At 36.8% G+C, this 17515-nt stretch overlaps 1 protein-coding gene across 1 annotated transcript in view; it reads right to left on the bottom strand.

Moving 5' to 3' along the window:
* The window catches only part of RhoGAP102A (Rho GTPase activating protein at 102A), a 382252-nt gene that overhangs the window by 11305 nt on the left and 353432 nt on the right, over positions 1-17515 (bottom strand). The window contains exons 10-11 of the mRNA XM_090406360.1: positions 15352-15534; positions 4590-4684 (exon numbers count right to left, since the gene is read on the bottom strand). Coding sequence (XP_090262486.1) covers positions 4590-4684; positions 15352-15534 — 278 coding nt within the window. The remainder of the gene's footprint in view (positions 1-4589; positions 4685-15351; positions 15535-17515) is intronic.

The raw sequence follows: 17515 nt of genomic DNA, 5'->3' as shown, positions 1-17515 counted from the left end.
ACTCCATAAATCTTTAATATGTTTGGATACATACATGAAACAATGGCTGCATCTTGTCCACTACAAAAAGTCCAGAGAAAAACTTGATCTCCAAGTTGAAACCTTTTGCAATGCTAGCATATTCTTCTTTGCTGCTACCACTGCAATTTTTGTAATATTAACGAGCACTTCCACATTAATCAAGATAAAAACTGAAGTGAACACTTTTCATATTACAGCAATGATAATATTCAGTCTGACTATCACACAAGAGCACTAATATACAAATCTACACAATATAATTTAGGAAAAAACAAACACTTTTTGTAACATTGTTCAATTACACTGCTACTTCTTCTTACGATACTAGTGACACCCCAGATGACTGATAAATGTAAATGAAAGGGAATAAAAGAATCTCACTCCAAGATCCCAAATCTCATCCACTTTCTAAAGTGCAGCTCCACCAATACATAGTACATAGCCTTATATCTCTGTATCCAAAGTGTAACACCTTGCATATATTAACATTAAAACTGCAACCTCGCTCATTTGTCCAAGCTAAAGGTCTATTAAAATCTTCCTGTAGAGAATTAACATCAGCACCATTTCTTATATTTCTACCTAACTTTGCATCACTGGCAAATATTTGAAGATCCGCAGTCAATCCACGTGAAATATCATTAACAAAGAAGTTAATCAGTAGGGCCCAAGAACAGAACCATGAGGCGCATCACTAGTCACCTTCCTTTCTGAAACACGGCTCTATCATATATAACTTGCTGGTATTGTTCAGAGAGCCAATGTCTGATCCATCTAACCAACATACTATCTGTTCCTATCCTCTGTGGTAATATATCAAATGCTTTTGCAAAAAAAAGCATTTGATATAGATTTGATATAGATGAAAAGATTTGAGAGTTTAACAAAATCGTACCAACCTGGTGCGAACGTTAAGGATGTGAGTCAATTAGAATGCAAAAGCAGCAGGTGAAAGAATTGATAGTGGTAGCAGGTACAAATGATTTGAAAGGAGACAAAATGGCTATGAGTGAGGATGTGAAGGAATTGCTTGAGGTAGCAAAAGAGAAGAGTGAGAGAGTTAGGATGGTGAGTCTGTTGCTGCGGTATGGCAGTGAAGAGTATAGGAGGAGGGCCATAATTGCAAATGACTTTATGCGTGAATTATGCAGGACGAGTGGTGTGGAATTTGTGGATGTGTGGAGTGAGTTCGATGGGCGAAAGGATTTATATAAGATGGATGGTTTACATTTGAATGGATTTGGTGTAAAGGAGACTTGAAAAGGTGTTGTCGAATGTAGTGGAAGTGGATGTACAGAATCAGGGAAACTAGAGTTATTAAGTAGGGGGGGAGTAGATATGCAGACTTTAGGGAGACAGTTCAGAGTGTAATATGCCCAAGCAAGTACAAAAGACTACGAGTCAGAATGGGATAATTAGTATAAGGCATCAAAATAAAGAGGGGACAAATGGGCTTCTGCAATTCATGTATACTAATGCCAGAAGTATTAAGAACAAGAAGGAAGAATTTTTGGCCTTGGTTGGCACTTCCAGGCCACAGGTTATTGGCATTAGTGAAATATGGCTGACAGAAGATGATATAACTACTGGGATTGAATGTGAGGGGTATGGTGTGTTCAGGAGTGACAGGGAGAATAAAATGGGGGGGGGAGTGTTATTGATGATAGCTGATGAGTTACAGCCAAGAAGAATAGAAGTGGAACTGCAGGATAGAGAAAAGAGCACATTTGAGGCTATTTGGTGTGAGATTGAAACTAGCAGAACAAAATATACAGTTGGGTGCTGCTATAGACCAGGTGATGGAATAGATGGTGGGGATAGTATGCATAAGCAAATAGAAGAAATGAGTGGAAGGAGTGAATTATAACTATAGTAACATTGATTGGAGGGAGGAGAGGACACATGAGAGGAAGGAATTGGATTTTATGCGATTATTAAGGGATAACTATCTGCGACAGTATGTAATGGAAAATACCAGGGGTCAGAGATTGCTTGACCTAGTAATTGCATCTGAGAATTTGGCTGTAACGAATATGACCACATTGCCACCAATTGGTGAGAGTGATCACAGGGTCTTGACTTGGGAGGTAGCTAAAGGTGTGGAATTTACAATTAAGACAGGGTACGTGTAGAATTATCGGGCTGGTAAGTATGGCAAGCTTAGGAGTTTGATTGGATCAGTGCCATGGCATGTAAAACTGCAAGGGCTAGATGTTGATAGAGTATGGAGGCGGTTAGGAAGTGTTTGCATGAAGCAATGGCTGACTGTATACTAGAGTCTGAATAATAAATCAAGTAGGGGTTAAATGGATGAATAACACCATTAAGCTTGAGCTGCAAAAAAAAGAAACAACTGTGGAGGGAATCCAAGGAGAAAGGTGACCGGCAGGCACATGAATGGTATAAAGCGCAGGCAGAAGGGTAATGAGTGTGGTAAGAAAAGGAAAAATGGATTATGAAAGAACATTAGCCATGCAGGCTAAAGAGAATCCCAAACGGTTTTTTCGATATGTTGCAAATAAAAGAAAAAATGTATATGGCAGAATGATTTTAAAGAATGCCGATGGTAGGGAGGTAACCAAATCAGTTGATATAGTTGAATTACTGAGCGAGCACTTTGCAAGAATATATTATCCAGGTGGTGACATTGCAGGAATGAATGAACCAACAGATTATACAGGAATTGTGGTGAATGAAGTGGCGGTGAGTAGTCTATTACAAAACCTCAATGTCAATACATCTGTGGGATTGGATGGTATACCAGCTCGTGTCGTACGTGAAGTGGCTAAAGAATTGTCAGTGCCCTTGACCATTTTGTTTAATTTGAGTCTCGGGTCTGGGTTAGTCCTGAGGGGGTGGGAAGAGGGGAAAATAGTTCTACTGCATAAAATTTACAACAGCAGTCTTGGAACCTCCTAAAGGAGGTTCCAAGACTGCTGTTGTAAATTACCAACCGATTAGCATATCAGGAATCATTGTCAAGGTCTTGGAGAAATTAGTCAAGAAAAAAATACAGGATTGGATAGATGAAAACGGGATACTGTATGGGGAACAACATGGTTTTGTGAAGGGTAGATTATGCCTCAGTAACTTGCTCACGTTTTATAACACAGTGACGACTGAACTGGATAAGGGTAATGGGTTTACAGTAATTCTACTGGACCTTGCTAAGGCCTTTGACAGGATACCACATGGAATTGTAATCAGTAAACTGCAGTATATGGGGATGGACAGGAGGGTGGTTGATGGAGAGATATCAGAGAGTGGTTTATTCAGGAGTAGAGTCCAAAAGATGGCTTGTGACTAGTGGTGTGCCGCAACATAGGATGTTAAAATTTTGCAAGATGATCTGGATAGTTTGGAGGACTGGGCTAAGGAAAATGAATGTCGATTTAATGTGGCAAAGTGTAAGGTTATGCGTTTTGGGGTGAAAAGATTAGCAGCAGTATATCACATTGGTGGAACCATATTTGTGGATAGGGAGTTGAAGTTTAGGGGGCATTGCAAAAATGGCTAAATCAGCTCATCAAATCACTTGGTTGCTGAAAAATACTTTAACAAGCAGAGACAAACAAGTTATTGTTCCTCTGTATCGAGCCTTGATAAGACCCCATCTAGACTACTGTGTCCAGATATGGGCACCAGGGTTTCTTCTTGATGGGGAGGAGGTGGAGAGGATCCAGAGGCGAGTGATGAAGATGATAGCAGGTCTATGGAATGAACCTTATGAGAACAGGGTGAAGATTTGTGGGTTACAAAATTTGGTTGATAGGCAAAGGGGTGATATGATTGAGACATTCAAATTACTGAAGGGTTTCTATAAGATTAATTCAGAAGATATTTTTGAGAATAGGAGTGGTGGTGGGAGGACTAGGGGGCCATGCATGGAAGCTGGGCAAGAATGTGGTTAGCAATGAGTGGAATAAGCTAGAGTCTGTTATGGGTGCTATGACTGTGAATGAGTTCAAGGAATAAGCTTCCAGAGTCTGTTGTGGGTGCTACGACCGTGAATGAGTTCAAGGCAAGGTATGATAGATACTGTGTGAACATCGAATAGTTGTTCTTGACAAGATGTTAGAGCCTCCCTCGATGAGTCTGTCGACTCCTTGGAGTTGCCCAAAATAAATCTTAAAAATCATATGAAATTATATGAAAATAAATTCATACTTATAATTGATTTGGTGAGATAATTTTTTTCTATTTCTGCATAAGTATCTCAAGCTATAATAAAGGAACAAAGCTAAACATCATCCAGCACTGAGTGCAAAAATCTTACCTGACATTGGTATAAAATACAACACCATGTAAAAATAAAACAAGGAGAGATTCTGTTCAGTTTTATCCTAATAGATGCAAATATATTTATTCTTTCAAGGTATAAATTTGTAAAAAAAATTTTGAAATCAAATGAATCTGAAACATTAACTTTGGAAAAATATTATTAAATATTACAAATTCATGAAATGTGGACTAAAGATAATCAAGACGTTTTTTTAAAGGATAAAAAAGATATTATCACAATACAATATACAGAGGTTACTCTCATGTCAAAGCTATATTTTACATACCCCATATACAGGCGACGGTGAAGTAGAACATCTAGAGCTTCAGGATCTTCTATTAATAATCTACGATAAACAGTATCCATAATCTCTGCTGAAACCTAGGAATGATAAATCAAATCAATTTGAGAATTGCTGATATCCAAATCAGAGGCAGAAAGAAAAGATTTATGAGAGTCAGTGTATGAAAATTATTTCCTACAGAATTTCTGACCGAGTTTCGTGGCTGTAATTTACCAAATTTAAACAGAAATATATGTAATGTAATAGTTAGTTAATGGATTAACTAACTATTACATTACAAAACATTACAACTTTTCATGAATTAATAAAAAAACTTTTTCACTGTATAATTCCTCTTGGATGAAAGAAATTTATTCTTTTTCTACTTTGTTCTTTTGATATCACTGTAACTGTTATGTTTGCACTTGAAGATGTTCAGCAAACATGGCTGAAAATTTGGCCAGGAGGAATAACAGTCTGGCAATGGCAATGAAATAAGGTGAAAAAGCAGTGAGGCTAGTGATAGGTGGTGTGAATGACTTGAGAGAGAGTGAATCCTGAGACAAGAGATTGGAGATTGATGTTAGGGATGGTGCAGAAGAAATGTATCAGAGGGAAGATAGTGAGTGTGTAGCTTTGGAATGATAATGCAAATTATTAACACCAGACCACCATGGAGTCAAAAGATTAATTCAGGGAGGTACACACTGTTACACACAAAACCCATTAAACCATGATTTAAACTCATTCACTGTATCTGCATTCACCACAGTGTGAGGCAATCCATTCTATTCTCTAAGCAGAGAACCTGCTCCTTATGCTCCTACTCACACCTTCCTTATACAGCTTCACAGGAATGTCCCCTGGTTCTATCCCCCTTTTCCCATTCTTTGAAACTTTCTTCTGCATTAACCCAGTAACAACCCTTTACCAATTTAAACATCTCAGTCATATCTCTTCTTCTCCTCCTATTCACGAGGCTTTGCAAACTGCATTCCCATAATGTCTCCACACCCCAAAGACCAGTTACCACCTTAGTCTTCTCTTGACATATCAAATATCACCATGAAAACAGAGGGCCCAAATCTGCATACAATAATTCACATCAGGCCTGATCAAAGCCTTATACAATGGAACCATAACCTCTTCATTTCACATTGAGGTTCTCTGCATCATTGAAATAATCTAATGATGATTTCGCTATTTGGGTAATCCTCGTCCACCACCACCATTTCAAGGTCTCATATATCCTCAACTTCTGCAACCTTTTCCTACCAAGAGTGTACTTTGCATCCCATTGTTGCTCACCAAATTTCAAAATCTTATATTTTGCAACATTCATCTGACAGTTCCATAGTGTTATTCACTCATACAATATATTCAAGTCCTCCTGTAATGTCACAGCATCTGCTTGATTCATCATCACTCTCCAGTTTTACATCATCTAACAAATGTATATCACCATTTAAACACATCCAATATCATTGCTATATTAAATAACAATGGTCACAAAACAGACCTCTATGGCACACCACTAGTTACTTTCCTCTTCCAGGATCATGCACACACCCATACACAACTTGCTGATACCTATCTGAGAGCCAGTTGCCTATCCAACTCACTAATTAACCTGTAAACCTTCACCTCATGACATACTTCCTCAAAACCATTGCCACTATTTCCTTCTTTCATGTCTACCTTATGTGGGCATAATTCCCCCACTATCATCAGTAAACGCTTCTCTTCAACTCTTCTTCCTTCTTGTCATTTCTATCCTTGCAAAAAACACTGTACCCATTCATTTCTATTTCTGTCAGGATATCATCCTCATGCAACCATGTTTCACTTATTCCAACAATTTTTGAGGAATAAAGTCAATCACTGAAACAATTCTATTTCCCTTATTTCTGATGCTCCTAGCATTTGCAAACACACATTAGTTCACTTTTAGTTGTATAACCAGTCTTATCCAAGCAACCTGTTGTTGTGATTTCCCCATCACACTAGCCTTTATCTAATCACCTTTATCACTGCTTATCCCATATATTTCTGCAGTCTCAATTACTTCCCCTCACATCCCAATCCATTCCTTTTCTATGCTGATCATCCCCTGCACATGCAAATTCACTACTGCTTCCAACATGTCATTCTAAATGTCATCTGCTCTCTCTCTCTCTCTATGCCATGTTTTCCTGATTGCCCAGACTTCCTCCATTTCCCTGTTCCTCTTGCGTTCCTGTTCTCTATTCATCTCTCACAGTAATATTTACACCACCAAGGACTTCAGTCATCTGTTCCACTCTCATGATCTTTCACTTCACCTCTTACTTCCTCTGATCTCTTGCTTGCATCACAACACACTGCACTTTCTTCTAGCAACAGTCTCCAGTTTGTTTACTCCAAAGCCATTCAAATGCAATCCACTACTTTTGTACAAATCTATTCTTCCCTCAAATTCATGCCATACATCTACAAAGGTCACTGTCTTCTCTCACACACATTATTTCCAGCATGTGATTTATGATTCTCTTTCTCCATCTCATCATACCTTGGCAACATGCTGGCAACCTTTCTCACTATACTCTTTCATTCATATACACTGAATGTCTAATATTGCTCTGCATATCCCTTATTTCATTTTTTTAGTTTGAACAGCTCTTTCTTCAAATTGTTCATACCAGCAATTTCATTCTCTGTCTCCCCCCCCCATAGTCTTGCTCGCTCTTGTTCTGCCATACCTTTCTTCTTTTTTCTTTTTCCTATTGCCTCAACATCATTTACTTTTGTTTCACTCTTATGTTCTTTTTCACTTCCTCACTAGCTTTCGTTCCATTATTCACACAGTCTTTTTCACCCACATTTGTGCTAACTTTCATTCCTTCAGTCCACTTCTTCTGATCATTCCTCAAGAAGAAGTCATTGTCAAAACTTTGCTTAAAATTTATCCCATTTGTTTATCTAGTTCATGATTACAATACAAAATCTATTATCCACTTAAACAGGTTTAATTCCCAAAATATCCTATATTGTAGATTCATACAGTCCTGCTACCTTTTGTGATACCTCTGATGTAAGTTCTCATTGCATACATCACTGGAATTTCTGAATGTGCCACTAGAATTTGAAGATGTATCAGTTTGTATTTACATTTTTTAATCTATCTACAAAAGTCATTGTCAAAACTTTGCTTAAAATTTATCCCATTTGTTTATCTAGTTCATGATTACAATACAAATTTTACAAATATTAAATCTATTATCCACTTAAACGGGTTTAATTCCCAGAATATCCTATATTGTAGATTCATACAGTCCTGCTACCTTTTGTGATACCTCTGATGTAAGTTCTCATTGCATACATCACTGGAATTTCTGAATGTGTCACTAGAATCCTGAAGAAGTATCAGTTTGTATTTACATTTTTTAATCTATCAACAAGCTATCCAATTTCTAGCCTAATACATACTTAACTTTCTCCTCTGTCTTTACCTGAAATTCATGTGAGTGTCATGTGATCTTTTATGGCCTTTTATAATAGTAATAAGAAGGGAATCACATTGATGTGCTTTCCTGGTGCGAAAATTGATGTTAATGAGGCTATTAGAGCACAAAAGGGTGGGGTGAAAGAAAGGATTATAGTGTTGAAAGTTTATTTTTCACTTGGTCAGACTATAATAAATTTAGTTTAATCCTTTATCCAAGTGTGTACAAACAAAGTTTGCGCCTGAAAGTATCTTCAGGACTGGGGTAAAGTGGTACAACACCGGGCAACTCCTTGCAAAGGTGGAGCAAGCTAACATCATTCCTATCTCAGTATCTCCCATAATACAAAGCACATCTCCTTGCAGACCTGTATAATGTTATGCATTAAGGGAAGGGCCACTACCTAGACTAGTTGCGACCTTTATTGAGGTCTCTTCAGTGGGAGCCAGGCCCAAGTGGAGATACCAAGGCAGAAGCATTAGCAAGGTCATCTCCTCCTATAGGAGCTGCCAAACGGTGTGCCACCTTTTTATTAAATTACTCTGGATTTAGAGAAAATCTAGAGAAAATTTAGAGAAAAGGTGTGGAGTGATTTTGATGTGCAAAAGGACTTATACAAGAAGGATGGTTTGCATCTGAATGGATTTGATGTTCGGAGACCAGAAAAAGGATTGTTGAATTAAGTGAAAGTGGATATGCAGAATCAGAGAAACTAGAGCTTTTTGGAGGGGAATGCTGTTGAGTGGATAAGCAGACATCAGTGAGGTAGTTCAATGTAAGAATGTGTATAATATGCCTAAGTTAGTACCACTGGTACTAACTTAGGCATATTATACAAACCAGAATGCATAGTTACTATAAAGCGTCTGGATGGTGGTAGGCCTAAGGGGCTTTAGCACTTTATGTACATTAATGCTAGGAGCATTTGGAACAAGCAGGAGGAATTTTTTGCCATTGGTTGGCTCATCCTGGGCAAAAGTTATTGGCATTAGTGAGACATATCTAACAGAAAATGATATAGTTAGTGGGATAGAATGTGAAGGGTATAGTGTGTTCAGGGAGGATAGTGAGAAAAGAATAGGGGAGGAGTGTCATTGATGATAGTCGATGAACTGCAACCAAAGAGAGTGGAAGTTCAACTGCAGACCAATGAAAATAGCACATTTCCACCTATCTGGTGTGAGATTGGGGCCAGCAGAACAAAATATACAGTTGAATGCTGCTGTAGACCAGGGGATGGAAAAGATGATGGAGATAGTATGCATCGGCAAATAGATTCAATGGGTGGAGGAAAAGCATAGGGGATTTCAACTATGAAAACATAGATAAGAAGGAGATGACCCATAGGAGGAAGGAAATGGATTTTATGCAGTTACTAAGAGATAATTACCTGAGACAGCATGTAAATTGAACATAGGGGTTCGAGAGTGCTCGATCTAGTGACTGCATCTGAGAATTTGTCAATAATGAATATATGACCACGTTGCCACCTATTGGTTAGAGTGATCATATGGTCTTGACCTGAGAGGTGACCAAATGTGTGGCATTTTCAGCTAAGACGGGGTATATGGGGAAATTACAGGGCTGGTAAGTATGACAAGCTTAGGAGATTGCTTGGATCGGTGCTATAGCAAGTAAAACTGCAAGGGCTAGATGTTGATAGTGCATGGGAAGTGGCAAAGGAGTTTGTGAGTTTGAGAGTAAATCAAAAATCAAGTGGGAGTTAAATGGATGAATATCATCATCATTAAGCTGGAGCTGCAAAAGAGGAAACAATTACGGAGTGAATTTAAGGAGAAAGGTGACCTACAGGCACATGAACAGTAGAAGGCAGAGGCCAGAAGGGTAACTTCTGGTGTTGGGCGGTAGATGGCATTGATGGAGATGATTGGTAGAGGTTCGGTGTAGTGGTGGAAACAGTTGTATAGTAGGTGTCCTCCTGCAATGAGTCTTCGGACTCCTTGGAGGTGTCACGAATAATGATAATAATAATAACTAGTGTGGCAAGAAAGGCAGAAGCAAATTATGAAAGGAAGTTAGCAATGCAAGGTAAAGAGAATCCCAAATAGTTCTTTCAACATGTTGCAAGTAAAAGAAAGAATATATATGGCAGAATGATTTTAAGGAATGCCAATGGTAGGGAAGTAACTGAATCACTAAGTGAACACTTTGCAAGAGTATATCATCCAGTTGAAGATACTGCATTAACAAGAGAGGCAAAGACTTAAATGGGAACTGAGGTAAATGAAATGGAGGCGCATAGCAATGTTATTTAATGTGAAAATTAATGTGAATATCTCTACAGAAACTTAATGTGAATACCTCTATGGGATCAGATAGTATAACAGCTTGAATTTTACATGAAAGTGCTAGGGAATTGTCAGTGCTTTTGACCACATTATTTAATCTAATTCTCAGCTCTGGGTTAGTCCCAAGTGGGTGGAAAGTTGGGATTATAGTTCCATTGCATGAAGGAAGTTCCAAGACTGATGTAGCAAATTACCGACTGATCAACATATCAGAAGTTGTCAAGGTGAGTTTTGTGAAGTGTAGGTCATGCCTCAGTAACTTGCTCATGTTTTATAATACAAGCTGAGTTGGATAAAGGTAAGGATTTGCAGTGATACTGTGGGACTTTGCAAAAGACTTGGGCAGGATACCACAAGGAATTCTAATCAATAAACTGCAGCACATGGGGATGGATGTAGGGTTGGTGAGGTGGATAAGAGAGTGGTTGATGGAGAGATATCGGAGAGTAGTTTATTCAGGAGTAGAGTCCAGAAGAACACCTGTGACTAGCAACGTACTACAGAGCTCTGTTCTTGGGCTGCTACTGTTTAATTCGTACATTAATGATACAGGAAACGATCTGAGAGTAACTGATCAGCTTTTTGCTGATGATGATGCAAAAGATGAGTACAGCAATAGTTAATTCAGATGATGTTAAAATCTTGCAGGATGATTTGGATAAACTGGGAGCATGCGCATCCACAGAGGGGAGGTGGCACTTTCCCCCCTGGGATCGAGTAAAAAATTCCACAAATTATAATCGTAAAAGTGATTGAGATATGTAACCTTACACCCTCAACCATGGGATGCTTTGTCCATCTTAAAATTTTATTACGTGTTGGCCGGTTTCGGCCCTTGGCAAGGTAACCATAGTTAATAACACATTGCTGCAATGTGTTCTATTGCAGCAATAAAACACATGTTTTTGGTTCATCTTTTTCTGATTTGTGAAAAAATGTTCATTACTGTTGTGAACAGTGACCAGTTCGTTTGCCCTCTGTGTATAGTGAGTCACTGAGTGAAGCGTGAATTATAAATTTATAGTGAAACAAATTTAAAAAGAAAAATACATTTTTAAAAGGTAAGTGTATGTGATTTTATAATCTACCTGTGTAAAAAAAAACAAAAAAAAATTAAATAATTAAATAAAAATGTATTGATGCAATTATTTGTCTCCAAGCTTTGTCCCCCCCCCCCCCCCCTGGAAAATTTTTTCCAGGCGCCCATGACATTCGGATACACAAGTTGATCCAATTCCTGGAACATTGATTCAAAATGACTGTTGAGTCAGTTTCATCAAATAATTTATTAGAATATATCGGTTCTTAAGTTGGAGTTTCCACTATAACAGCAACTTTAAGTATTAGAAAGGATTTCAAATTCTATGTTCCCAACAAGGACTATGATTTCATAAAAGATTCTTCTGGAAAGAGACAGTTTAGATTTGCTTGGTTCACCATGGTTGTGTTATTCAAATTACAAAAAGGTGGTTTTACAAATATTGCATTTTGTTTGTACCAAAAGTACATCAGGGCTGTCAAAGCACATTTATAAAAACTCCATTTATAAAAATGATGATTTTAACCAAGCCGCCAGAAATCACATGTCATCTCAATGATACAAAGAAGCTGCTATTGATGCACAGAATTTTATGACAATCCACAAGCATCCAGAAAAAGCTATAATTTGTAAAATTGATAAATCAATACAAAAAACTATAGAGTCCAATAGAATTAAATTAGGTTATATTTAATCAGCCATTGTATTTCGTGCCACACATGATTTACCATTATGGGGGAGAAAGGAACGATTCTGGAAATTTACATGATTTATTTCAGTTTCAGATTGAAGCAGGAGACTTAATTTTAAAAGATCATTTGATGAAAGCTCCTGCAAATGGCCGGTACACTTCTGTAAGAACTGAACATCAACTAATAGAACTTTGTGAAATGGAAATACGAGAAAGCATTGAATCTGCTGCAAATAAATCAATTAGATTTTCAATGTTAGCTGGCAAAGCTGCAGATATTGCAGCTTTCACTTGGCATTAGGTTTGCTGACGAAAATAAAAATATAAGGGAAGAATTTTTAGGATTTACAAAACTATGATATGGAGTTTGTTTTTTTTTAAATTATTTATTTATTTTTATTTAGTTTTTAATTAATTTATTTATTAAATAAAAATTTATTGATGTAATTATTTGTCTCAAAGCTCCCCCCCTCCCCCCCCCCCCCAGAAAATTTTCTGCAGACGCCCATGACTGGGAGTGTGTGCCAAAGGAGAATGGATGTTAGTTTAATGTAACAAAATGTTAGGTTATGCATTTTGGGGTGAAAAGATTACCAGGTGTATACCACATTGATGGAACTGTACTCCAGGAAATTGACAGAGCCAGAGACTTGGGAGTGTTAGTGAATAGGGAGTTAAAGTTTAGATAGCAAAAGTGGCTGAAGCAGCTCATCAGATTATTTGGTTACTGAAGAATACTTTGATGAGAAGAGATAAGCAGGTTATTATTTCTTTTTATGTCTGCGCGGTTAGCCTAGTGGCTTTGCGCTTCGCAACGATGCACCTGGGGAAGGAGTGTCCTAGGTTCGATTCCCGTTGGTGACGAGAGGAGCTTAAGGATCTTCCTCAGCCATAGACAAGTTAGCCGGTTTTGGGCATGGACAGCATGGTTTCTCTCCCCAGTTTAGCTGGGGAGAGAAACCATGTTTTTCATCCTGCAAACAGGCAAACCAGCCCTGTGAACACACACAGATACAGTCAGGAATACCTAAGACAATACCTCCAGCCATAGGTCTGAATTGTCAGCTATGCCAGTTCCAAGCCCAGATAAAAATAGGGGGCTTGAGGTGGTGACGTACCTCTCCATAAAAGGGGCTCACAGCCATTGAATCACCATACGAAATAAATAAATTTCTTTTTATCAAGACTTGATAAGATCCCATGACTGATGCATGCAGATCAGGTAGCCTGGGGTTTCTTAGCAGTGAGAAAGAGGTGGAGAGGATCCACAGGTGAGTGACCAAGATAGCAGCAGCTCTATGGAAAGAACCTTACGAGAACAGGTTGAAGATTTGTGGGTTAGAGAAACTGGTTACAGTAACCAGTTAGAGTTCTCTAAACTGATTAGAGAAACTATGTACAAAGCTCAGTCATGTTGGCATGACCGAGCATGGCATAATGTTTAGGGGCTTCCCTTGATGAATCTAAGGACTCCGTGGAGTAGCCTGTAATAATAATAATAACTTAGCCCTCCCACAATATAAATGTGCAATTGGTTTTACAGCATTTCAGGGAATTCACAAAAGCTAGCTGCTTATGAAGCCAATTTTGATAATGATAGGACAGTTTGAGCTTGGCCAATTTAAAGTATACAATTATACCTCGGAGATAAAAATATTACAAGCTGTGTATTACAGTGATGGAAATGAATCTAGAAGAAATTGATTAGGCTAGGGATTTTGGAATAATGATGGAAAAGAAAATTAATTTCAGAGGGTATATTAACTAAATAGCCCATAGGTTCACTTGAATGTTAAACCCACGTAGATAAAAAGGTTACTATTCCCCCTCTACAAGGCTTTGATATGGTTAAAAATCATTGTGCACAAATTGGGTTGCCAAGGTTACTTGGAAGCATCACAGAAGATTCAGAAATGAGGCATCATAATAGTAACTTGTGAAGTATTCCCTAATTATTTTGCTGTGTATTACAGTGATGGAAATGAATCTGGAAGAAATTGATTAGGCTAGAGATTTTGGAATAATGATGGTAAAGAAAATGAATTTTAGAGGGTATATTAACTAAACAGCCCATAGGTTCACTGGAATGTTAAACCCGCTGATAGATAAAAAGGTTACTATTCCCCTCTACAAGGCCTTGATATGGTTACAAATCATTGTGCACAAATTGGGTTCCCAAGGTTACTTGGAAGCATCACAGAAGATTCAGAAATGAGGCATCATAATAGTAACTTGTGGAGTATTCCCTAATAGGCTAAAGATTTGTGGGACACAAAATAAAAAGATGATAAGTCTCAATATGAACAAAAAGATATGAGAGAAAGTTACTAAAGAATTTTGTAGAGCAGATGCTTAAATTTTTAACACATAACACGAGGAAGTTGTGTTATGCATTACAACAATGTATTAGAACAAAAAAAAACAAGGTGTTGCCCTTGGAAGTTTTGTAATCATGTGGTTATAAAGGACATGAGGACTAAATTTTAGTATGGAAAGTGAGTGAAGGAGTCGACTGGGTTGCAGAGGATACGAGTTCTCTGTCAGTAAATGCATCTGTGGAGTGATATGATAGGTTCTGTGTGAATAACGGTAATGAGGCCCTCCTGAGATGAGTCTTTGGACTCCAAGGAGGTTTCTGTATAATAAGAATATTCTTTCCACTTAAGATAAAAACTTAACACATTTATGGCAAAATATTAACATTGATGAATTGTTACTTAGGTGTGCTCATCTTTTGACAAAAGAGTATATTTTTCTTTGGAGGGGGGAGAGATTCTGACTCTGTATCCTATCCTGCATGCTCCACTAATATAAAGAAATGGAGTACTTAAAGTTTACATTGAAGTGCTATGCACTTTGACAAATATTTCTGAAACACAGTAGTACTGGATATGTAAAGGACTGTTTTTTTTTTTTTTAATACACAGTATGTGAAGTATATTTTACAGTGTTTTGCTAATTCTATCAAACAGTATTAGAGGAAGAGTAGAAGTTGTTATATATTCCAAATAAGATCAGAATATTATTATAATAAAGGAGACAAATGTAAATGAATTTTCATTTGTCTCCTTTATTATATCAGATAACGAAATGAAGATAGCCAGATAAATAAAAATGATCATGGAAAAAATATAGATAAATTTGATACTGATGCTAAAAGAACAAATAATTAATTAATACAAATCTTTAATGTTAATTCATAATAATATAAAATCAAATCAAAGTTATATAATATTAGGCTTACTTCAAATAAGCTCTCATAGTGATCAATGAGACTACGTACAACAAGAATAATAAGTGATCGATCTTGTGCTCTGTCTGGACTTTCAACAAGAAATTCACAATCTTTTCCTGTCTTGGTAATACGGAGAATGTTAGGGCCAAAGAGAGTAGCTAAGTTATGTGAATCCATCTTATTTCCATGCACCTGCAATAAGCAAATCATTTATTTATCTTGACATGACCATTAAACCACTATATAAAAAGGCTTTTAATAGGTGACAACAATACATCTTAAATTATTGATATTGTTCTAGTTTGTGTCTGGCAAGTTCAGATTAAACAATAAACAGAAAAATAAAATAATGACAAAGAGATTTCTAAATTAATAGCTGTCATTCATTTTTCATTCATCGTCGGTGGCTTTAACAGGCACTTAAGCACCCATAACCTTCCAAGTATCATCGGAATTCCCAACCATAATATGAGGATAAAGTGGTTACCCCTGTGCCTCTAAATATTCTTGCCTGTAAATGGTGTGTGTTCTACTGGCCGGTTTGTCTGGATAACTCGCCATTAGTTAAAAGAAACTAGATAAAGGTTCCTCACGTCACTGATGGGAACTGAACCCAGGTCTTTCCGACCAAAGGGCTTCATCTATACTGACTGAGCTATGGAAGCTTTATCAACTGTAATTATTTAAAGAAAACTGTAACAATATGTTGAATATTATAATAAGCTGTCACACACACATGGCTCATTGTTGAAAAGTGCTTTATAACTTCTCCTATAGCACCATCAAAGAAAAACACTGAGTAAACTGGCAACTCAAAAAAATGCTATACGTAGAATTCAAGAATTATGTGCACAGATTTAAAGAAGTGAGTGAAATTATATGATATCCTACCTAGTGTTAGTAAAAAACCAAGGTCAACTTAAGTCAACTATGAGCAGCATATATAAAAGACCTGCATATTAATGAATTAGGCTATGAGAAAAGTTATACAGTAAATTGCACAATAAGCTACACATCTGACAGCATGTTCAAGATCCTGTTCAAGTTTAATTTCAATAATGATAGCTGTTAATTTAGAAACCTCTCTCTGTGAATATCTTTTGTTCTATTTGTTTTTTAATCTGAAGAAATACACAAAAATGCCATGTGAAACTAACAATTATTATTATTTGTAACACCTCCAAGGACTCATCTAGAGAGGGCACCTACTCTACAACTTTCCATCTCCACCACTCACCAACTACAGCAAACTGCATCATCTACACCAGGGGTCGGCAACTGGCGGCCCGCATGTGGGCCATAAAAGGTTGACCATACTTACATAGCATGCGGCCCGTATGTTGAATTATTTAAATAATACATTTTATAATATGAATAATAAATTAAAAATCATTTTATACCTATACTTCGTGATATCACCTGTGCAACTTGGAAATACAAACTAAAGGAAACATTTTTTTGGTATTATTGAAGATTTACAAACAGAAGTTTCAACAAGATTTGTTGATTTTCATAAAAGTAGCATCGAAATGCGATTATTTTTGAACACTTTTAATGTCAACATTGATGATGTACCAAACAAACTACAGATGGAAGTTTTGAAATTACAGCACAATGAAACAAAGAACGCAATTTCGTTAGAAAATATCCAAACATTTTATCGATGCTTACAAAAAAAAATTTGAAGTATTAATCAGTTTTGCAAAGAAGATGATAGTCGCATTTGGAAGCACATACATTTGTGAATAAGCATTTTCTGCCATGAGCTTTAGAAAAAATAAATTTTCTTTTTGACTGACTGATGAAAATTTGCATGCTTCGATTCAAATTTGCACCTCAGGTTGTAAAGTGGATATAGATAATTTGGATAAGGGAAAACAATCATAAAAGTGTCACATTAAGCAGGGAGAGACACATATTGTGATGCACAAACTATATTACTTTGTTTATGGGATAATTTTTTATTGAGTTTCATTTTCATGCTTGTTTCATATCTGGTACTTTAAATATTTCTGGTTTTTTTTTTTTTTTAAATTGATATAATAAAAACTGATAACTTAAGTATTTTTTCACTCACTATTTTCTCTTAATTAAATGCTTGTGGCCTGATTATTAAAAATAAAAGTTGAATGTGGCCTGCAAGTCTGAAAAGGTTGCAGATTTCTGAAAAGTT

This window comes from Typopeltis vanoorti, chromosome 16 (genome assembly GCF_054136105.1).
Source record: "Typopeltis vanoorti isolate ZY-2024b chromosome 16, IOZ_Tvanoo_1.0, whole genome shotgun sequence".
NCBI classification, from domain to species: domain Eukaryota; kingdom Metazoa; phylum Arthropoda; class Arachnida; order Uropygi; family Thelyphonidae; genus Typopeltis; species Typopeltis vanoorti.
The sequence above is the reverse complement of the archived record's forward strand: the minus strand, read 5'-3'. Positions and strand labels throughout refer to the sequence as shown.